This window comes from Astyanax mexicanus, chromosome 8, assembly GCF_023375975.1.
Source record: "Astyanax mexicanus isolate ESR-SI-001 chromosome 8, AstMex3_surface, whole genome shotgun sequence".
NCBI classification, from domain to species: Eukaryota; Metazoa; Chordata; class Actinopteri; order Characiformes; family Acestrorhamphidae; genus Astyanax; species Astyanax mexicanus.
In genome coordinates this window covers 20,704,853-20,729,926 of record NC_064415.1, presented here as the reverse complement: position 1 = coordinate 20,729,926, position 25,074 = coordinate 20,704,853, and the positions used below count along the sequence as shown (strand labels likewise).

Sequence of the window (25,074 nt, the reverse complement as noted above, 5' to 3'; positions counted from 1 at the left end):
CATTCATTGTCCTTAGCATTCATTAATACACAACACACTGTACATTGTATACTACTGTAAATATACCCGACATATTTTTATGTACAATAAATATAGACATTAAAATTAAACATGCTCTGGGTATTGGATGGTCACATGACCTCTTCCCCAACTCCCCAACTCATCACACAAGTATTGGGCACCGTCATTCCAGAGAAAACTGTTCCATATAGTAACCTATATCTTGTTATATTTACTATATTCATCATAGATATATGTTCCATCTCATATATCGAGTGCTACTGTTTGTACTTCTGGTTGATACTAATTGCATTCTGTTGCCTTGTGCTTGTAATAAGCAATGACTGTTAAATGTAAATATAAATGTTGAATGTACCAACAATTCACAACAAATGGAGGAACTGACATAAAGAAAGAAAACACAGAACCATATTATTACATTAAAATGTTTAATACAAACAATGCATACACACTAGTTCATATTGCTTCAGACATAAGTTTTTTCTTCTTTTTTGAAAACAACTTTGTAACAAAATGTAAGTACAACATTTATGAAAATATATAAATCTCTAAACAGGGATTTCAGTCCTGACTATACAAAGAATACAATAAACACATTCATTACCAGTATGTCAACTATGTTTTGCAAACATGAATAGAATTAAAAGTCATTCGAGTTACATAACGTACAATATACCATGTACTGCTCTCATAGTGACACATTCAGATATACTCTAAAACTAGCATTCCAATACAATATGGACGTCTTCTTCAACTTCTTAGCAAAGGTAATACATTTCTTCTATTATAACTAACGTAAGTCACACCGGGAGGTACAGTAAAGCCAAAAAAATGGCATTCAATTAAGTCACAAATGATAACACAATTCATATTATTATTTTTTTATATAAAGGAACAGCTAACACAAGAAAGAAAACTTTGGCAAAGTACATTATCATATTTCTGAGTTTTGAAAATTTGCACTTTGAGGGGTGAAGTTGAGCAAACCTGAATAATGCTACAGGTTAGCAGTTGTAAATGGGCCTATTTCTCAACAATTCCAGAGGTAAACATACAATTTGTCGGAATAGCCCTTAGAGTTATGGAGGAGATTGAACAGGGCATGACTGGTAAATTTGTTATGCATGCCAGAATAAACCCATAACTGAAGGCAAAATGCAAATCTTCACAGGCCATACCGAACCACCAGTTTGAAGATGAATATTTGAGTTAAGCCAACTGTGGTAAACAACTGCTCAAAAATAAAGTGCAATCCCTAAAACTTGCTTGTTGCAATCTTATTTTCAATAACGTATATTTGTATGTTTCTATGTAAGTCATATATTACGTGAAAATACAAAGTATTAATTTTCAACTATCACACATTCACACTTCACCTCACTAGGGACATGAAAAACAGCAACAAACAAAACATGGCATAACTTATGACACCACTTTTTAAGGCGTAGATACTCCTGGCGAGATGCTACACACAATGCTTAAATGTTCAATACTCAGTAATGGTTTAATCCAACTACCAATATATGCAACATTTTCAGCTTGCAAAAATGTCCATTCTTTCATCCTTGTTTTCAGTTTAACACCATAAATTCAGCAACGTAACACTATAAACAGCCTTTGTAATATTGTTTCCTGAAATAATAACAATTATAATGTTGTGATGATCTGCACGTTTTGAATGAATCAAATTAGATATTCGTTGTTTGTTCATCATAGTGTGTTTTATTGTATTGATGTATATCAGTATCAAGATCAAGTTCTGTTTTACAAATTCCCTGCATCTTTTTAGTCATTAGTATTTACTGTATAAGAAAAAACTTCTTAAAATCCAGGCACTCTCTTTGATTGCATTAAGCACAACATAACATTGTTAAAGAGTTGCACAAATTGCAGCAGCCAAAATAGATATGTACACATGTACACAAGTTTCATTTTTTTATAGAGTTTCAGAAGACATTAAGGAAAAAAAGATATGACTGAACTTTACAAAAACAAAGAAACAATGGCAGCACATGTCAAATGTTGTTTATGGCTAAAAATATATAACATTTCTATGTATTTCTGTATAAATAAACTTTATGGCTTGATTTAAATAAACAATGCATCTGAAATGTATTATACTCTTTTATATAAGAAAAAACATGATAAAGCCCATCTGAATGGATAGAGCAATATAAAAATCTATGCAGTATTTCTATGTTGAAAAAAGAAATTGCACATGTAATATGCTGTGTCATATTAGCTGATGAGGGACAAGAGAATGAAAGTGGCTTGGCTGAGTGCAGCTTGATAGTAATTGGCCAGTAGTAACAACTGTGTGGAACCCAGAGGACTGATTTGTGCAACTGAACTAGTCGCAAGGTTGCTGTAAACAAGAATCAACTGCATCCACATATTCTTCCATTCACATATACTGTACCCTTACCATCCTGAGGAGGGCGACCTCACTGCAGTACTTCAGTCTTTTTAGTGGGTGTTGTCGTCTCTGGTTCCCCACTGTCTGAGACATTGATGGGGCTATCTCTAGAGAAGACCTCAGTGGACTCCCTCCACACGCAATCAGCAATGGTCTTGAAGGCATTGGTGCTACACTTGGGTCGTACTTTCTGTGAGGCATTGTTAACGATCTGGCGGCTGTTGGAGGTGGCGATCTTGATTTTGAGGGCTGCATCCACACGGTCCACGACTGTGTAAGTCCCAATGCTACCATCCTCAAAGCCGACGATAATGTTGAGTGCTCGTTGTGACAGGCACAAGAAGGTTGGTGTCTTGTAGAGAGAACAGGTACCGATGCTTTTCCCATCAGCGAGTCGCATGACGATCAAACTGGAAACAACGCCTGCATCATCATCTTCATCACAGTTGCGGAAACAGATGTACACCAAGTACCGTCCATCTCGTGACAGCTTCTGCCTCCATATTATGCCAGCAGCATGGACAAGGCGAAGTTTGCCGCTGTGCAAGTCTAGGACATTGATGTTCTCATCTCCTTTAGACACAATTCCCAATTTCCCATTTGGTGAGATTTGGAAGTCTTCCAAATTCTTCAAGAAGTTGCTTGGTAGCTGCACCCTTCTGCAGATAGACTCGTCAGCTACACTCCATATGAAAACTGTCTCTGTTGAAGTGATGAAGACTACATAGTCTGGGCTGTCTGGAATTAGCCGAAAATTTACGATTGTGATGCCATCATCGCAGATAAACTTCTTGGAGACACTGCCTGACCACAAGCTAACGGCCAACAGCTTGTTTTTACTTGTGCCGACCAGGAATGTGTTTGCTGTGGTGATGAGAGCATGCTGGAGTGTTACTAGGATGTTGCACACTTTGTGTCCAGTCGCAAGTCTCCAGACGCGAGAAGCATTTTGTTCACATAGGGAAACTACAAATTGGTCATTATGGGTGATGAGCAGTTGGGATATCTTTTGGCCATTAATCCGGAAGATATTGTCACCTGTGTTTGTCTGCCAGATGTACTGGCTACATTTGTCATCAGATGTGACCATGAGGTCGCCAGATGTGGTGAGTACACAGTTCTCCACAAGCCCTTCATGCTTGAACACCATCTCAATGAAACCTGTGCTGAAGTTCCACTTGTGAATGGCTTCCGAACCATCCATTGTGTAAACAAAGTCTTCCCTGCCTGAAAGCTGGACACTTTGGATCCGCTTTCCTGTCTTGTCGATGTTTGACATTGCTGTTATGATGTCAATGTCCCAAACTGAGAGAACCCCACTGCTAGCTACAGACAAGAGCAGGTTATGATGCACTGACTTGATCAACTTGACGATGGCTCCTGATATCTCTATTAAGCTAGCCATGCACTGCCCACTGTCTCTTCTCCAAACAAATATGGATGAGGTGTTTTCCATGGATGCCACAATACTTTGGCCATTTTTTGACAGCACTGCTGCCACAAATTTCTCAGTGCGCTTGGCCTTGAACTTCTCTACCATCTTCCACAGCTTGGTGTCAAGCACTTCAATGCTTCTGGCTTTACAAATCAGTATGGATCTTTGATCTTCTGACAGTTCTATCCCTACCACCTCACTGTCATCACCTCGACAGTCATAGTCCTCCATAAGCCTGGGATTTGTGACATCTTTGGTACTCCAAACAGAAAGACTACCTTCATTGTCAATCATCACCATCTGATTGATTGTGTCGAGAACCAGGATGGACTTTACAAATCCACCAGAGAACTCAGAGGTCATTGTGGCAAGCTTATCTCCACTTCCAAGGTGGAATATGGTAGTGGTGTTTAGGTACTGCCCACAGAAAGCGTACATTCCATCTGGGGAGCACTCTACACAAGTTACTTCATACCAGCAATGGAACTGATACAGGGGCCAGCCATAGAGCAAGTCAATCACATTGACATCCTTGCTGGCCTCCAACCAAGCTAAGGCATGGTGGCTGGACAAAGTAAATCCGTTGATGAATGCTACACCTCCTGTGATTCCACAGTGTTTTGAACCTTTGATATCCACTTCTGACAACAAACAGGACTTGTGGTTGTCATAAATGAGTAGTGTGTTTTTCGTGGTGGCGACAACGAGGTACTTCTCATCAGTGGTGAGCTTAACACCAAGCACGACTGACCTGGCTGTGTCAATCTGTCTCAGCAGCTGTCTGCTCTCAACATCCCAGGTACTGACTGAGCCATCCTCTAGAGCAACGATTACAATGTTGGGTGCCAGCGTGGGCAGAATCTCCACAATTTGCATGTAGCTAGTACACAGCGGGAGTCTCTCTGGACTGTAAGTGACATCCATGGAGGAGTGCAGTGGCACTATGGAGCAGTATTTGGGCCCGTCCTTGTCACACTCTAGTAAGAGGTGTCTGAGCTTAGGAAGGGATGTAACCACAGGAAGGAGCCTTTGCTGAAGCTCGGCAGACAGTGATGCAGGGTTCTTGTTCACCTTGATCTTGATACTACGCAGTGTGCTGGCAAGAAACTTGAGCTCTTTTTCTTGTGTGTAGGTGTAAGCCGTGTCAATGTCTGTTAGTGCCTTGTCAAACTGCCCAATTTTTATCATGGTGTACAGCCAGCTGAAGTTCATGATTACACCATACATAAGGTCATCTGTTCGCCCACTTCTTGTCAAATGAAACAACAATTCTGTCATTTTCCTGTGATTGACAAAGAAGATGTCTTGGTCCAGCAGGTTGCACTGAAACACCCAGGGTTGTTCAGGAGTTTGCCGGTCGTAAGAGTGCTTGTCCGCAGAAGCTTTGTCGTGGCCGTGAAGGCTCTGTTGGTGATGAGGGTTTCGGTGCTGAGAAATGTTCAATGAGGCAAAGTGATTGTTGTCGCAGTGGAAGATCTTCTTCCTGCCACCTGCCCATGCTCCAAGGAAGTACTCAGCCAAAAGGCTGTGCATCTGATGCACATCCTCTTCATTACTGAGGTACAGTTTTTGTGCAATGAGATGCAGATGCCGGTTTGCCCACACCATCAGGGTCACGTTGCGAACCTGTCGCTCCACCAGGTAACCTTCCAGCTCTTCTTTCAATTGAGCAATAAGATCATAGGAGATTCTAAGGGGACTCTTTAGATTTGAACTGACCATGATGTCTCCAAGTACACTATTGTCCAAAGACAATATGTCCTCCAGCTCCACCTCTGTCAACCCAGCACGAGCCATCGTAACGTAGCCTAGCGCACGAAAGACGAATCGAGACCCCAGCTTATTCTCAATTGAAAAGAATAGCTGCTCTATACTCTCGTGCACTGTAGAGCACAGGGACTTGTCGTCAACGTCTTTGTGTGACCGCCAGTGTACTACCTCACGATAGATAAGGTTGACAAACATGGGCAGAGTACATTTAGCCAGTGCTTCATTTACATATATCTGTTGCCCTGAGGTTACCTTTCGTTTGACGCTCAGAAGCTGTTGTTTGAGTGTCTGGCTACATGCTTTGCGATCCCTTTGCATCAGTTCTACATAACAGTCATCATCATGAATCAGGCAACGCAACTTCTGTAGTATCCCATGCTTGTTGGGCAGGGTTGATACCACAATGCGGACGGTACGAGGAAGGTGGATAGGCAGCCACCACAGCTTGCGGGCGTCATCTGCATCTGACAACTGTTCCAAGGCATCTAGGATGATGACTAGGGGACGTTGAAATGATGACTCCCCCAGAAGGTTAACCAGCAATTCCCTCATCTCCTGGATCTTGTTTGGTAGAAAATGGATCAAGCATCTGTAGTTGATGGCAATCTGCTCACATATACTTTGGAGCAAGTTACGGAGGTCTGTAGAAAGGTCAGAGGAGCCAATGAAGCGAACAATGACCACGGGATCTGTTTCTGGACCCATTTCTTTCTGAAGACAGGAGTAGGCCTGGAAAAACAAACAAGAATAATCATTTAGTAATTCAGTTACTTTAACACAGGTACATTATGTTCCATGAATGTGTGCTCTTAACTACTTTTTCAGAAAGGTCATTTTGGCGTAAAAGGACCATCTTAAAGCCACCTTCAAATAATGACACGTCTTGAAAGGAAAGTACATGTCGTCAGACAAACAAAGACACTACAGTATATAATGTTGCCTAATATAAACCAGGACCTTATATCCTGTTGCTGTAATAACACAGTTCAGTCAGGAGTGAAACGCTTGTGACCTAAAGTGATGTGTGTAAAAGCTTGATTCTGGCAAACATAACCTGACTAAATACCATCCATTATGTACTAAAACCAGGTTAACTGTCCTTGACAAAACCTGTGTGTAGCAGGCAGGGAGAAAAATTAGAATAATGGCAGAATAAAGCTAATAATCAGAACAACAGCAAATGCAGCTAGTTTTCCATACTGTGACAATTTTGTTTTCTAATTGCAGCCATAAGTGCAGCCAAGAGGGAAACGTTTAAAAATATTTTTGAGTCATTGACTTCCTTAAATTTCTTACAATATTGATTTGTGTAAGTGTATGTACATGCCTTTTTCATATGTTACAAATAAGTTACAAGTAGACCAAAGTGAATGTTTTATAAAGTGTGTCAAATATGTGCTCATTAAAAGTGCCTTAAATATAATGTCTTCTGTAGAAAGTTACCTTACATTACATTAACTTTCTACAGATGATTTTCCTTGTCGGTACTCTCCCTGAATTTGTATATAAACACTGAAGGGGCACACACTGCACATGAGATGCATGTGGACAAAATACAATATTGTGATTGTTTAGCAAAGCTTGAGGTAGTCAGTCATGGTGACTTTGTGTATTAAAACATCTTCTGGGAAATGTGTAACCCTGTATGCTTTTTGACTTTTATTACATAGCGATACTATACTATTCAACACCTATGTGAAAATTCATACAAAACTAACTGAAATGGATTAAAAAAAATTATTAAATGGAAACATTTACTTAACAACTTAATATTTACACTACGTTTTGACAAGGTTAGCGTTCATCACTTACATTTTTCCAATTCTGTTTTTAACTGCATGTAAATCAACATATTTAATATTTTATGCAATTGCCACAGCATGAAAACACACGATATATATATATATATATATATATATATATATATATATATATATATATATATATATATATATATATATATATATATTTCATCTTTATATTACTCAAGATATGATAACCATAAAGTCCACCTGACCTTAAATGACTTTCCAATGATAATTACACTATTAGCATTACAAATTAGACCATTGGCCCATCCTAAATATAACATTAATATAACAATAACACTGTTTATGTGCTCAGTTCAAAAGAAAGATGATATCTTGAACCCAAAGTCATAATTTTAGCCATGTTATCAACCACATTTGCTGGAACTGAAAACTTACACTTGCACTCAAACTTACAGTTGAAAATATTTGAGATATTTGAGTTCGAGCATGAATTTATGTTGCTGAGGTAAGTGTCATTGATGCATTTTTAATATGTGGGTATGTTTACCCAAACTAGTAAGGAATTACACATTCACAAAAGCTTTTATGACACATTCAAGCTTTCTAATTCTATTAGTTTAATTGTTTGCAAATATGGTTACTCATATGCCTGAAAGCAGAGCTATATTTTGGGTTTTCTAATGTGTCTGCTAGTAGAAATAATAGAGAGAGAGAGAGTGAAAGAGAGAGAAAGCACAGGGTGGAGAGTTAGTCAAGGTCCTCAGACTCATCATCCGTGAGCTAACATTACTGATGGGCTGCTAGGGGGGACAGGAAATGTCAACACTGGCCTTCTTCTTTTATAATTTGTCTTGCGACATCAACCGCCATGGCCTGCGTTGACCCACAACGAAAGCACATACACAAGTTTGTATACATATAAATATGTAAAGCTTATCGTAAAGGCATGCATGCAATTATATACATAAAGAGATGAGATACACAAGAATGTCTTTGGCATCCCAGATCAATTTCAGCTCTCGAATAGTTTTACGGTCTTAAAGATCATTAGAAAAGATCAGGTGATACAGATTTGAAAGTTTCATTAGTCCTCCACAAACCTTGTTTGAGGAATCAGCATTTATTGGCTCCTCTAATTGGATTAAGAAATATCAGTTAATAGGTAACTTTAGTTTAAGTTTGGAAGACCAAGAAAACTGCTTTTAGGATAAAGGTAGCGTTTGTTGACTGGAAAAGATGTTTAGGAAGATTAAGCAGCCTTTAGAATGTTCCTACAATGTTCTAGATATACAGTATGTAGAGAGTTTATAGAACTTTTCAGTTGGTATAGAATCTTGACTCAAGAAAACATTATTTAAACGTTCAAAAGGCTTTTCACATAAGACTGCAAACATTTAAGTAAAAAGTAATTTTAACCAAAAGAAAATAAGTGTGGCATAACTGCTGTTACTGTATGTGTGTTGCTCCCTTACAATACACAGCTATATATCTATAGTCTATACAGTCATAAGGTGTTTTGTTTTGCCTGTCTTACCTGCATAATAGCACATTCTCTTCGATATCTAATCTTGACTTCCACAGTTCCCCTGAAATTTTTAACTTGTAATAGCAGAAACTGCAAGCTAATTATATTTATCTATCTTCTCATAGCTTTCCTTTGCCTTGTGGGCATCTATTACTTTTGTTTTCTTATCTTAAGATTATTATTTTGAGGAACCAATGTTCGATGAGTAAACAGTAAACGTTTAATAAGCTTTACAAAGAAAATAGATTGTAGATTATTCTGATTAAATTGTCAGTGAGTGTACCTAATTAAATGCAAACATAGTAAAGATACCAATGGTCTTTACAGAGCATTAGCGAGAGTTAAGGAGAGGAATGTTCCTATTCTATTACTTTATTAGTAAATTGCCCTTGATTACCATTGTGTGTCAATGAATTTGTTACTGCACCAGAAACTGCTTGGAGCACCAGAACAATTATGCAAGGAAACACAAGAATAATGGCTAATATAACCTTGCAGCACAATTTTCATATTCATTCCCTCCTTGTTGTGGCAGCCTATGGGAGCACTCTAAAGCTGGCAGGCATTCTATATAATGACCCTAATATATTTAGGTTTCCAGATGGCCCACAATTAAAGAGGTCATCATGTTACAGGGTGGTCATCTTCAAACATACAGTACATGCATGCACGCACACACATGGTACATATGGCCCTCACCTGTTTGGCCACCTCAGCAAGGAGCAGCGTCTTCCCAGTGCAGGGTCCTCCGTACACCACTAGGGGCATTATCCTCCCTCCTTGGGAGGGGTACAGGTACTCCAGCACCATGTCCAGGGCCTCACTCTTGTAGACATAAAATGAGGAGTAGGTCTTGCAGAGCGAGAGGTGCTGTATGGTTTCGTCATACAGTGGATCTGTTTCGGTGTCAAAGTTTTGCTGCACTGTGGCCTGAATGATGTCCACCATGTCTTCATAGAACTGCTTACATAGGCCTTCCACATAGTGGCTTTCCACTTCCTGGGAATAGCCCAGCTTCATGTCGCAGTGGGTGACCGAGGAATAGACGCGGAGGTTGGATGCTGCTACTACGGTCGGGATAAACTCGTCTCGGACTTTCAGGAGCCGTTCGTAGGCCTCCTGGTTCCTCATAATGCGATCCCCACTCGTGATGATGTCCATGTAACGCGCCATCTCTGGTAGCTTGGCAAAGCGGTCGAAGTTGGAGATTTTGCGGATGTAACACACACACTTCTTCAGGAAGGCTGGAGTCTGCTTTCCTAAAGCAAAGTCCAGTTCGTCCTCCAGCGCTAAGAGAGAAAAAAGAGAGGACTTATTACTTGCCAAGTAAAAGAAGAAAAAAAAACACGTTCATTCACGTTTTTGAAGCATTTATTGTTTTAAAGCACTTCAATGGACCTTTAGAAAACAGTAGGCACAAATTGCTGTCATGAGACGAAAGCTCCCTGCATTTTTGGCAGTCTTTAGCATGTGATTATACGCGTCTTCTTAAGCTGCCTTTAAGGCAAAACATATTCGATACGATCTCTTAATCCAGCATTGCCACGTCTTATCAAAGACCTCCAAAGAGAGTGTTCCACTGATAGCCTGCCAACCCCGTCAGCTTAGTATCGCAAGCTCACAGCTTGCCTTGTTAGCGAGAAGACGAGGGGATGAACAGAGGAGAGGAAAGTGGCTGGAAAAGCTCCCTCTTGGAAGCCGCAACCTCAATTAAGTCCCATATGGATTTTCTTACACTGAAGTATTAGTGGTCATTTAAAAATTATAATTAGCCCAATATCCTTCCCTTATTGCAGTGTGATGAGTGAAACAGTGAACTGAAGTATTCTACTTCTACATCCATATCGGTCATGGATTTGATTTCAGTCAGTACATGTCTCCTCCCCTTCAATAATAGTTTTTACTGCATTTAATTGTTAGGGAGGACACCACAGACATCAACAAACCAAACTGTATTGGTGGAGGTACCATCACATGATGTACCACTTTGTAACAAGATTGTATGGAATGTCCTTTCCATTCGCACTGTTTTAGAGTGTTCTCCTACCTACTTGTAATGTTTTAACACATATTTTCCTAAATTCACATTGATAAAGAATGTTCTCCTTTATTAATGCTGTTCTAGAATGTCCTATGGCACTCACACTGTTCAAGAATGTTCCTTATTTAGGCTTTTGTATAATGTTCTTCTACACTGACACAGTTGAAGAATGTTCTCCTCCAATAATGCTGTTCCTGAATTTTCTAAATTCACACTGATCTAAAATGTTATCTTTAATTAACACTCTTTTTAAGAATATTTTAGATTTTTTTCCATTAACACTGTGGTAGAATGTGCTATATTTGCACTGTTTTATAATATTCTCCTACTATAATGCTGTTCCAGAATTCACACTGTTTAAGAATGTTCTCTGACATTCACATTGTTTTTTATATTTTTTTCCTATCAATGCTGTTGTATAATTGTGCCCTACATTCAAACTTTCTTTAAACTGTTCTCATACAATAAAGCTGCTCTAACAGGTTCTCCTACATTAACACAGTTCTAAAATGTTCTGTTACATTTACACATTGTCCTCCATTAATGCTGTTCTAGTATGTTCTAGTATAATATATTTTAGGGATGCACTGATGTAGGAATTCTGGGCCGATTCCGATATTACACATGTACATATCTGCTCCACAATGTATGGAGAAGCTAGACACCCCATTATAACATCACAACTAAATTTTAAAGTAGCTCATTTTGTAGCATTTTTTTCTGTTTCCAGGACACACAATAAATACATCAGCAAGTACTGATTTGTAACACATGCCGAAATATCGGGCGATGCCAATGATTCTAAAAAAAAAAAAGGAATTCTTGGATGATGCGAATAGAATTCTGATACCATTGTGCATTCCTACTATATTCACACTTTTTTACTATATAAACGTCACACAGTGCTAATCTAGAATGTTCTCCAACATTAAAAATGTCTTAACATGTTTTATGGCAGCCATTCTTTTATTCACACTCTTTTGTTCATATTAAACAACTGCTTACATTAGACTGTTTTTGACTAACTGTAGAATATATGATATCTGACTGCTAGCAGCCATTTTTAAAGCATTATTGTGGGTTGTTGTAATTTTGGCTCTATTCATGCTAACAGATGCCCGGCCTCCCTTGACACCTTAAATCTGCACATGTAGAAAGTTTTACAAAGAGGACACTTCCCTGTTAACAGAGATAATACACTGGAGCACAGCAAGAGGTGACCCAACAATCTCAATAAGTGACCCATTAGTCTACTTTCTGAAGTGTAACGAAATTCAAAAGACCCAAAAGACCCACAGACTCAATTTCACTTCAATGTTGAAAAAGACAAGACAACGACGCACATGTTTTCTAAGATCAAAACTCTAGAGAAAAATAGAGCAAGCTGTGTAAATGAATAAGCTTTGATCCATGCTCAGGAACTCGGGCCCGTAAAGCCTCAGTCAGAAACTCCTGTAACTGGTGATCTGATATGGTGCTTAAAGAATGAAGTCCTTTAGTATAGCTGTCATTTCTCAGGAGAGACAAATGACTTTTAAATCCTACTGTAAGTCTGGTCTTTCTCTCTGTACCAAGCCACAGCCCCTATAAAAGGGTGTGGTGGAGAGATTTTACTGGATTATTGGATTAACCTGAATGAATTAGGTTAGTTTGATTAGATCTGCTTTTAGGCTGCCTAATGCAGAATAGGTCTTTTATACTAATATACTTACTGTATAACTTCTTAAAGGGAGAGGGGAATTAAGGACTTTTTTCATTCTTCATCCTTGTGGGTTTAAACATTGTCTGGGATGTTAGAACCGAAGGAACATAAATGGAGTATGATTAAGATAAGATTTGACTAATGTTTTAGCTGTTATTAAATGTTTTTAATGTACTTTAATCAAACATTATCTAAGGTGTAATATTTCTTAAAATCTCAAAGGGTCAGTATAAGAATATTGTACCTTTTGGTGTCATTTTTGTGACACCAAAAGGTACAATATGATAAAAATGTTTGTTCACACCAATAGCATATGACATCCATGTTTCATACCATTTCTTTACAGTGACAGTAAAATTCAATAACATTGGCATCTGCAATAATATAACAGGATTATAAATGCCTTTATAGTTCAACTGCTGAATGTTAGTTCAGTGTCAGAAACCCCTTGTTGTCTTCAATTACACATTCCTGATTACTGATGACTGACCCATATCTATAACTGTCTATAAACAGTAGCAGACTGTGAGACAGCTCCATCCATCAGGCTGTGAGGATGCTGAACTATCTCCCTGCTCTACCACCCCCCCACCATTCCAAACCTGCCCCAAGCACACACTCACCCAGCATCCCAACCCCCGCACCAACACAGTACTGGAACTTTTATGAACGGACATGCGCTTATACAGCCCTCACCTGCGCTACTGCTTATACTTGCACTGCCATACCCACTTTAATTCCCCCTACAACTGTGAACTTAAAGAACTCACTCATTCACTTTACCAGCCTTAAGCTATAATACCACTGTATTTGCAGTACTGTTATACAGATTCTTATTTCATACTTGTACTGTAATTCCCTCTTTAATATTTTATATTTTTATAATCTTATTTTGTGTACTTGCTGTAAATTTGGGAAATAGAGTAACATAATTAAAATTCCCTGTATGTCCTGTTACAAATGCAGTATTGAAATAAAATTACTTGACTTGACTTTGTCTTGAACAGATCTGGGGTGGGTTTCCCGAAAACGATCAATCTTAGGGAATAACGAACGAACTAACGAATGACGTGAGTAAAGAACGAGCCAGTTCTGCGAGTGTTTCCCAAAGAGCTTCGCAAAGTGAAAATTATCGAACAAGGTTAAAGAACGTCTTTGTTGACTCCTCCTCCGACACAGCGCGCTCAATCGATCCACAAATATCGATTCAACACTGCATATATGCAGTATTTATTCACTATTAGACCATAAAAACGTAGAACTGTGTTGTAATCATCAACATTATACATATTCTGAAATTTAAATTACAAAAGGATGTACTTTGGCATTAAAAAAATACTCCTAAAGATACATATGACTAAATAAATAATAAAAAATCTAATCTATTTTAAAACATTAAACTTTTCTTACTTTTTTTAAATTATTATAGTTAATATATATTATATTAATAGATATTATACTAATATTATTAATAGTAATATTGATAGTAATATTAATGTATTATTATTATTATTATTATTATTATTATTAGGAATAATTATATAAAAATAATATAAAATATATAAAAAATAAATTATATAAAAATAATATAATAATACTTATACGTATGTATATAAAAATATGTTTTATATACACTCTATGAGGCTCCTGCTCATCCTAAATCACTCAGTTGAGTTTAGGTCAGGGGATTGTGAAGGCCATGCACCTTTTTGTTTACTAGACAATTCCATATGCGTCAATTAATCGTTTTCATGGTTTTAATATTAATCGCCAATGTAAAAAAAAAAAAAAAAAAAAAATTAAATGAGACGTGTCCAACTTTTGACTGGTACTTATATATTTGCGAGTTGACACACCCCAGAGTTTGCCCAGATGAACGGCCACAATGTTGGTTAGAAGCACCTGAATAAGGAATATTATTAAATATTACCTGCACATTCACCGATACCCTTTACAATACGTATAGGTGGGATTAAAGACACCGCAGGCGTCCCCTGCACCGGACCTACTTTGCAGCTTTGCTTAAACCGTGAGCATCATCTGCAGGAATTCACTGATTGCATTTCTTGCAGCATTAATGTCAAGAACTCCAGCATCGCTAATCTGGATTTTAATGATTTATTCGTGGGTTTGATTGGTCAATTCCAATATGCCCAGTTATACTACAAGCCACAGACAAAGTTGGCATTATAATATAATATAATATAACATAACATAACATAATATAATATAATAATATTGATAATTATATAATAATATAATTGATTATAATTAATAGTAATATAATATAATTGTTCAACCACGGAAATAATATTTTTTCTTCTTCAAAATTGGCGGTCCCTGGTGTTTAAGGTGCTGAACTGCAAGTCGAGATCCCCTAAAGAAGCTCTTTAAGAATAACGACTGGGTCAGAGCACTCGTTAATCTGCGAGTGAGTTTACGTAGTACTTTAGTTACGCACGGGTTTGGGAAACACTCTTTAATTAACGATCAATCTTAAGTACGAGTTAACGAAGTTCTTAGCGTTACGAAGCTTTCGGGAAACCCACCCCTGATCTACAGTGATCTGGGCAGGCATATATACCTGAGCAGAGGAACTTCTTGGCCTGGACACTCTTCATGGTCCCTTTCTCTTGTAGCTGTAGCACTGCTGTTCTGAAGATTTTCTTGATCTCTTCAGACACTGCTCGCCAGGCCTTATCATTCTTGGACTTTGCAGCACTGTTTGACTCCATCTGAAAGAGGTAAAAGTCATTGTTAATGAAGTATTAGTATTAGTATTAGTATTAGTATTAGAATTAGTATTAGTAGTATTCCTAGTATATGGATGAACTGAAAATAGCACTTTTTAAGTTATTAATGCCTCGTTTTAAATGTCAGGGTTCTCCGGATTCTAGCAAGGAGGTGTGGAGCTACTTTGGGCCTGGATAACAGTGGAAAAATCGATTTATCGGGGAAAATTATGCCCCGTGTCACCCAGTCTGAAGGGTGTTTGGACAAACTGTTACAATTTCTGGATCTCAGAATGCTGTGGGAGACCGCAGGTGTGCTGTTCATTAAAGGTAAGTACTTTTTATCATGTTTTTCTACACCAAAAGTCCATTTCACACCAAAGTTCTCCTTTAAGCCTAGAGTTAAAGGGGTTATCCCAACCTTATGATATGTTATATTCAGTAATAATAACTTTGTTGTCCTCTAGTAGGAAGCAGTGTGTAACCACAGAGGTTTGTAGAAACAGAAGCAAACAGGGACAGAGAGAGAGAGAGAGAGAGAGGTAGGTCTGCATTGGGAAAAGGGGGACAGACTGCTTTGGGCCAGAACAGTGGGTGATTTTGCTGAGTTCAGGTAGAAACTGAGAGCCTGCTGCTTTTCTCATTTTAGTCCAGCAGAGCCACTCAGCCTCGTACACACACTCCAAACTGCCGCCACCATGTGCTGCGACTTGATTTATATACACACTGTGACATGAGAACTTGTGTATGTGTTTGTGAGTGACTGTGCGACAGACAACACGAAATAGAGAGAATAAGAGAGAGAGAGAGAACTAGCCAGTGTTAGATCTGGCACTTTCACCAACTTTTAATGAAAGACAAACTGAATTTATGAGCCTAATAAACTCTCCCTCGGGCGAGTGGCTCACTCTCTTGGGTCAGCCATTTCCTTAGTGCTTTGTCTAAAATCTGATGAGCCACCAGCTTGCCTGGCACAAAAATGACATTTACAGAACATGTCCATATGCACGAGACAGGTCAGCTCACTTTGAGCTAAAACCACACCAGTGTGGACAAAGTGGCCTTCCATTATACAACATTCACTATACACAACTATATCACAGATACAGTTGGGTTTCTCTGGTCTGAATTGGTTAATGAGTTTGTAAAACGTTTTAAATGTTTTCCTTTTGGTTTAATTGGTTTCCAATTCCAATCCAAGCGCACCAAAATGTATCACAACAAATTATGTGTGAACGTTCTTTCTGCTTATTGATAAGACCTGTCTGAGCCAGGAACATGAAAGTAAATACAGGAAGATTCTGTGTTCTGGAATAGTGCATGTTTCTGTGGAGTATAAATAAAAAAACAACAGATATTGTAGCTGTAGTAATTATCTGGGTAATATACCACGTTAAGCTACACCTGCGGAATGCAGTTCAGCTTAAACATAGTAGTATACCTGAGTATATCTGATAGTTTGGTTGGATCAAGGTCAGATCACATTCTCACCACAAGAAAATTGCTCCAGAGTTTGTCTGTGAAAAAGCCAAGACCACTCCCCCCTTCACGCTACACAACTTGGTGTCTTGTAAACAAGGATATTTTAGTGGTTGTTTGCACACAGTACAACTTATCGGTCATCTGGTGTCTTGAATTAGAGGATCTTTTACTTAAGAATTGGGAAAAGTTGCAATGATCCATTTTCTTTCAAATTGATTGTGTGTAAGAAACAAGTGAATGTTGAAAAGCTGTTTTTTTATGCTGACTGGGAGAAAACACGCAAAAAAAACACAAACAGATAAAAAGAGATTTTCTGCAGTCAGTTTGACCGTCACAGTCATAAGGTTACAGTCACAGACATATCCAAATATGAATCCTGCTAAATATTTGTTGGGGGCTTGTGGGACATTGGTGATCACTCCGTAAACCTTTTACACATAGTGGCTTAGCGAGTGAATGGCAATTTACCTAGGATTTAAAGCATTTGTCGTCAGTTTCCAAAAAGTGATATAGTATGAATCCAGCCTCAAGCTTTTTACTCTGGTTGTTTTGACTGACTCTTTGGTCATAAAAGGTTTAGGTATGAAAGCACCCCTAGAGAAAGCTGGATGCATATTGACTGGAGATTGATGGAATATATGACCACTGAAATACCTACTGTATATCTCCAAATCAGTATTAATGCCATAAGTGTAATGTGCACTTACTAAACACTTACATTATTTACTAATTAATGTAATAATATATACTAATTATTGCATGTGGTTGGGTTCATTAAAAACATGTTTGTAGAATTGCTGGGCTACTGGAATGTTTTACTCAGAATGGTGCAATAAAGAAAAAAAAAAAAACAGTGTCAGCCCTGCACATAGAATAGCAATTAATCATTGCTGGAAAGCCACAGCCTATTTGAATATAAATTGAGGTCCCTTCATGATCTCAATTTACCATCCTCTAACAGCTACTTCCAGCATGATAATGCACCATGTCACAAACCAGAAGACACCTCAGACTGGTTTCATGAGCATAACGATGAGAATTCTTCAGTGGCCTTCTGATCCGAATCTAAATGTATACCTTTGGGATGTGACAGAACAGATGCAAAAAACATGAACAGCATGGACCAGAATCTCAAAGGAATAGTTCTAACGTTGTGTGGAATTCATGAAGATTTTAAGCTGTTTTAAGAGCAAAAAATAGGCCATACTTAGTATTCATATACTGTCGTCTTCCTAATTAAATTCTCTGTGAGTGTAATTTTTTTCTTCTCATTTCTGTTGGTTTATTCATGGAACACTGATTTACCACACAAATGCAAAGTGGAAATAAAAAGAAATCGTCAAGAGTTAACCATAAACATTACATGGAGGCTTTTATAAAGTAGGAGTAAATGGACCTTTTTCAAGCAGAATGTGTTGCACTTAATTACCAACACCTGCTGTATTTTAATGATTTTTTAAAATTGAAGAATTTCATTGTCATGTTCACAGTACACAGGAAGTTACAATGTAAGAATACAATTCTTACTTTGATAATTTGAGTGATTTTAAATAAGAAATTAAGTGTAAGATGATACTTGGTACTCATTTAATGTATTTTTTCCTGTTTCCAGAGGAATTATGTGGAGCTCTGTATAACTCTGTGTTTTTTCTCCCCTATGAGAGTACTTTTTTGGATTTCAGGTTGACATGGTGACAGCTTTTTTTACACATATCTCAATGAAAAAGGAGAAACTGACTTGACGGGTTTCAGGCAATCTTATTTGCCCTGGAATATGTTGTGTAATCCACAGTTTTTTACAATATACAGTACTTACGCATGCTTTGATTTACCTTTTAATTTACTTGACTTTAAGTTAAAGCAATGCATATATATTAAATATACAGTATTTTCCAGAGTATGGCTTAAGATGAACTTGCTGTTTGACCATCTTTAATAATAAAAGATGTTTACAACTGATACACGCATTGGTGGTAATATTTTGAACATATTCCAACATATTAAAATAAATTCTGTGTTGCTTGAACCAGACAAGCCTTCCAAGCAAAAATAAAAAATAACCTTTAAAATACATAAGAGTAGTGAAAAAAAAACCTGGTAGAATAATTTCATCAACATAATAAAAGTGAAATATATGTTATTTTCAGTATATATTTTTAATGAATATATGGATAAAAACACCTCTCGTTATTTATTTGGCGAGACTGAGTTGTACAACTGTTAAAACTAACCCTGTCATTTAGATAACCAAGATAACATTGGCTATAAAAAAAACATTTATGATGAAAAAGTTACTTTGAGGTCAATCTTGAGAAACAGCTACCTAATCACTGGTACAATTTGCAGTTGCCACTGCTTTGGGAAAATGAGAAAATTAGCAAAAAGCATGTTTTGTAATTATTTAGCCATGATATGATATATATTTTGCATTTATAGCTCATTTTATGAGAAATGGTCTCATATTGTGTATTTAGCTTTTTTAGTGTATAATCTTTCAAAATATATATTTTTTTTCTTTTAAATTGTTTGTGCATGACACTTCTGTTTAATTAACAACACCAGCATTAATCACCATACTCCTGTCCTGTCTTGTTCTTACCGAGTTCTGATAGTTCTTCAGCATCTGGGCTTTAGGTTTGAGGTAGTATGCCGGCGGTACTGAGTTTTCATCCCGGCAGTACCACTCCTCCAGGATCCGTGTGTCCAGACCGGCTTCTACTGCCGCATCCAGAATCATCTCAAACTCAGCCGACTCCACTTCTCCTGGAACACGAATACTGCCATACTTCTCCCCCACCAATCCCTGAGAGAGAGAGAGAGAGAGAGAGAGAGGGGCTCGTAAACAATGGCCACCGTGCGAATCATTAAACGGTTAATGCTCCAGTCAGTGCCATTGTCACATCATCTTTTCTCAGCTTTGCTACATGGCCATCAAATACTTCACATTACATTTAAGCTCATTATGATCAGTAGAATTCTCCATCCACACATAATCATATTACACAGCAGCATCCATTGAACATTTTCCACCACACAGGAGAGCTTCAGAGTGATGGCCAAATCATTAGAGGAGACACAATCAGGAGCATTCACTGCACATTATGGCATGCCTGTCATAAACGAGGCAACACAATGATGCTGGAAAGCTTAACGTGTCCCAGTATGGCCCTCCAGCCCTGCTGGAACTGTGCAAATAGCAGCCAACATAAAACGGCCATGCCCAAACAAGCTGTGTATGTGTATATGCAGAGGTGCACTCTTAACAATAGGTGCTTCAGAAGTTTATTTGAGTTTCAGTGCTGTAGAAGAAACACTTTTGGTTCCATAAAACAACCCAGACACGTGGAACCTAAGCAACCCTGTCTAGCACACTTTTCCAGCTGTTTTTAGCTAAAGAAAAATTCACTCTGTTATGATTTCCTATTATATACAGTATTTACTCGAGGTAGGTTATATCTGTCCAGTTTTATTTATTTGACTTCAATCCTGGATATATGGAAATATTTGGAGTGCATTATTAGAATCATGACATTCAGGATCATTGAGTTCTGTTACAAATCTAATAGAATTATTGTATTTTTTAATATCTCAGGGATGTGCCCTATCATATCGAATGCAATAATAAAATATAATGTTCATTTTGCTGCAGTAGTGTATTCTTGAGATATTTTTAAAACATTTTTTTAATGTTTTGTCATATGGTTAAGGGTAAGAGTCTCTCTCTCTCTGTCTCTCTCTGTCTCTCTCTCTCTCTATGTCTCTTACACACACACACACTGATGCACAGAATGAGACCGACATGTTATCACTGCCAACTTTATTGCCCATGCTCTGGAATGTGGTACTGAAGAGTATTAAGAATATGGAGCTTTGCCAGCTAGATTAAAGCAGTAGGGGTGATGAAGCAAAACGTCTCTCCCTCTCTCTCTCTCTCTCTCTCTCTCTCTCTCTCTCTCTCTCTCTCTCTCTCTCTCTCTCTCTCTCCCTCTCTCTCTTTCTCTCTCCTCATTCTGCTGTATGAGGGAGGACAGAGGGTTTCTTTAAACACTAGTTTCTAAAAGTCTATCTAAAAGTGGAATTGGAAGACTTTTAATAACAGGAAATTGCAGCATATTGAACTATTCTAGTTTCAGACAAATCATGCCAGATAAATGCATTAAGTTTAATAGAGACAACAGAACATAACTTTTTTTGCTGTAGCTGCAGTAAAGCTATCTGAATAATCGCATGATTAGATGCTTTTTCAGTGGACTGGTTTGTTAAAGTCTTTAGTTAAGCATATATTTAAAGTACATCCATATAATAATGATTCTCTTTCAGTTAAAGTTTATTTTTATTTTATTATTTTATTTTTAATGTGTGGTGTACTAATTAAGTGACATTATAAACTGATATGAACTGCAGCTTTTGTTGACATAACCCAGGCAGTCTCATATGCAAATACTTCCTTCTCTTACACACACACACCCAGACACACACACACCTTTACCTTTACTAACCTTGGCAAACAGTGAAATAAAGAAATATGTGTGGGACAATCAGCCGTGGGCAATTACGTGACACAGAATCGCTGGTTTCAATTTCAGGTGCTCTAGTCTAAATCAGGAGCTAGTCTTTAGACTATGGGTGTAACTCTGCAACCTGTTACCACTAAAAAAATCTACCTAAAACTTGGTTAGGGCTACATTCCTCATAGGGTACTTTTTTCTTGCATTCGGCTTTAAATTTTGTTAAATCCTTGTTGAAAGTACACATTTATGATGTGCATGTATTTATGTGTTCTGTTCAATTAATGCTTACTGTACCATTTCTCTGTATCTTCTGAATAAAGGAAAACTGACTGAGGGACAATAGTGTCTGGGGGGCTTTTACTGGCATCTTCACTCTATAGATGCTTATAGATACTATTGTACTCCTATGACTCACAGAAATATCCAATTCCTCAACAACACCATACTTCACCAATCATCTTCCACCAACACTACACAGATAGCCATGACCTCTAATTATATATCTCTTATTTTAAAGAAAAAACAAGTCTTTCTTGCTAACCCTTTTCAAACATATGTCATAATTTCGTAACATGATATATGTGGAATAATGTAAAATAGTGAGCTAGCCTCAGAAGGCAATTTCTATAGCACATGTTCTGAAACTGTGGGGTGGAGCCACCTAGTGGAACATGAAATAAGATAAGTAAATTGATCATGACTTGTTACCTTGGGGAATTGCTTGGGAATGCCCACACGTTTATAAGCTGTGAGGTGTTATCCTGTGAGTTAGGTTGAACACCAGCCAGAGTTGCTTATGGAAAGCCGATGGAAAAAAAACAAGGTGGGTTTCATAGAGTAGGTTTCAGATGGATGGGTGAAATATTCCATTTCCAAAACTTTAAAGAAGCTTTACTGTGCGCTTCACGGCTAAGTATCACAAGTATTACATAAATCGAATGATTATTTGTGTTTTACTACAAATAAAAACAATAGCCTGTATGTATGGAATATGACCATTTTATGACATTTGTCTATTAATAGTACAGTATTACAGCATGTTTAAGCAATAATTAACGTAATTAATTTGTTGAAAAATGTTATTGCATTTGGATAGCATTAGCCTACCAGCATTACTGTTATTTGTTACTTAACTAGCTAACTTTGTTAGTTAGCAAACAAATGCATGCTACATTCAGTAATAATTCCTACTTATTTGGTGTTTTTTTAGATCCAAGATGGCTGCACTGCTTGTCAACAGTAGTAAAAGCAGTAGTAGTATACAGTTTATTAGCACTTCTACCTATTTCTTTCTCCTTAAATAATTTATTTTGTACTGTGGACCTGGTTTTATGGTCTGTGGATGTGCAAAATAGTTTTTTTAGACTGGAAGTGGGACATATTTTGGTTGGATTTGCCAAAAAAAAAAAAAACATGAATAAAGGACTGTCACTCCAGTTCCAGCACACTCAAAAGTCCTTAGCTAACTGTTTAGCTAAAAAAAAAAATTAAATAAGTGTACAGTTGCTAGGACGTTTAACTGAAACGCCATCAACCCAGGTGTGTTATTTCCTGCTCGGGCATCTGACTTCCAAGGTAAAAGGAAAGCACCAGCTTGATGACTGTATGAACCTGCTTTTCTCGTAACATTTATTATGTTTCTATGAGCAAGGCAATGTTTTTAAGTGTAACAAAGCTGAGGAGCATTTTAATCATGTTCTGTTTTTAGTGAGTACTTCTAGCTTTAGAAATCACATCAAACTATTATGTACACACTGAAAAACCCAGTTTAAGACTAGATTTTGCTGGTAACTGGTTTCTGATGGTATAAACTGGTCTTTGATGGTTAAGATGAGTGAAAAGCTGGTTATCCAGATTAAAGCTGACTCTATTGAATTTGGTGATGGTGGTTATGCTAGTCAACCAGCACAGTGAAGCTTGGTCATACTGGTAAGGTCTTACTTGGTCAGGCTGATAACTGTTGTAGACCAGCAGAACCATCATACTCAAATTAAAACTTCCCTTTTCCCCCTATATATAAGTTAGGAGACCAGCTTAATCAACTTACTGTTTGTTTCAGTAGGGTTGTTTATTTTAATAAGAAAAGTAGACCTAAATGTTAATTAAAAAAAACAAAGAATAACAATAATACATTACAAAATGAAAAGAGTTAAAAACACCCAAACACAGGCTTTACGTATAACTCTTGAAACATTTAATAGACGACTTCAGTTTTTCAATCAGTTTCTCTGATTTTGCTATTTATAGGTATACGTTTGAGTAAAATGAACATTGTTGTTTTATTCTATAAACTACAGAAACCATTTTTTCCAAATTCCAAATACAAATATTGTCATTTAGAGCATTTATTTGCAGAAAATGAGAAATGGCTGAAATAACATAAACGATGCAGAGATTTCAGACCTTAAATAATGCAAATAAAACAAGTTCATATTCATAAAGTGTTAAGAGTTCAGAAATCAATATTTGGTGCAATAACCTTGTTTTTTTAATCACAGTTTTCATGCATCTTGGCATGTTCTCCTCCACCAGTCTTACACACTGCTTTTAGATAACTTTATGCCACTCCAGGTGCAAAAATTCAAGTGGTTTAGCCTGGTTTGAGGCTTTCAATCTGGTAAAATCAAAGAAACTCATCATTTATAAGTGGTATTTTATTTTTTTCTAGAGCTGTATATGTACATTTAATTTTTCATAACCCAGCAATGCTGGATCGGTTTAAATATTAACAGTGCTTTGGTGTTTTTAGCACAACATTTTTCTGAGTCTATACGCTGCAGTGGGTTGTATAAGGATCTATTTTCTTTTGTTGTTAGGCAGGGGGGCCTAAAGGGCAGGGGATATGTTTTGTATCATATTTTATGTATTTTAGGAAATAGGTCACACTGCTCTTTCAGCACCGTAGGGTTTATACCAAAAAGTCATTGCTGCCATCGTCTGAACTAATAGCAGATTATAAAGAAAAGAAGGAAAACTGGAAGAGCAACTGTAAAGCCCCTGTGGTGAGGTGTGTGTGTGTGTGTGAATGGCATGACACACACTCGAACACACAAACACCCACACACACATTTAGAAGAATGTGGAACACTACACCCTGTCTGAGAGGTAAACAGAAACACAGGTAATTGTCATGCTTATTCGAGAAGGTCAGTGACACCTCCATCGCCAGAGAAACCTGTTGCTTTTGGCTGCAGAGGAAACACATCATTATTTACACCACCAGGCATTAGGAGGCAGAGTGTATGTGTGAGTGTGTGAGTAACAGCCCTGCAGTACCAACTGCCTTCTGACAGGATACCATTTACTCAAAGTAATTAGCTTAGTATGTGGTCACAGCTGTGTGAGCACTTGAGAAAATAAAGCTGTAAAGGTTTATATATTGCTGCCGTTGCTCTGTGCTAGCTGTTTGAATGTGCTTGAACACTGTCAAGTCACAATATTATGACCACCTGCTTCTTTCTATATGTACAGTCTAACTTATCAGATCCACTGAGCATATATACCAGCTATTATTTGGGTAATATTGACTGTTTATGTCTTGGTAAGGGGTTGACTTATTATATAAACACAATATATACATATATAGCTCTGGAAAAAAAAAATAAAGAGGCCACTTAAACATTATGAGTTTACCGAGGAAGATGGATGATCACATCAAACCAAGCTG

At 37.5% G+C, this 25,074-nt stretch overlaps 1 protein-coding gene across 3 annotated transcripts in view; it reads right to left on the bottom strand.

The window, feature by feature from the left end:
* Positions 1 to 453: 453 nt before the first annotated feature.
* LOC103039682 (NACHT and WD repeat domain-containing protein 2) overlaps positions 454 to 25,074 on the bottom strand; it is an 84,756-nt gene continuing 60,135 nt past the window's right edge. For all 3 annotated transcript variants that reach the window (XM_015603987.3, XM_007242074.4, XM_049482895.1), the window contains 4 exons: positions 19,496 to 19,699; positions 15,267 to 15,417; positions 9,639 to 10,228; positions 454 to 6,371 (listed from right to left, as the gene is read on the bottom strand). In XM_015603987.3, coding sequence (XP_015459473.2) covers positions 2,466 to 6,371; positions 9,639 to 10,228; positions 15,267 to 15,417; positions 19,496 to 19,699 — 4,851 coding nt within the window. In that variant the 3' untranslated portion in view covers positions 454 to 2,465. The remainder of the gene's footprint in view (positions 6,372 to 9,638; positions 10,229 to 15,266; positions 15,418 to 19,495; positions 19,700 to 25,074) is intronic.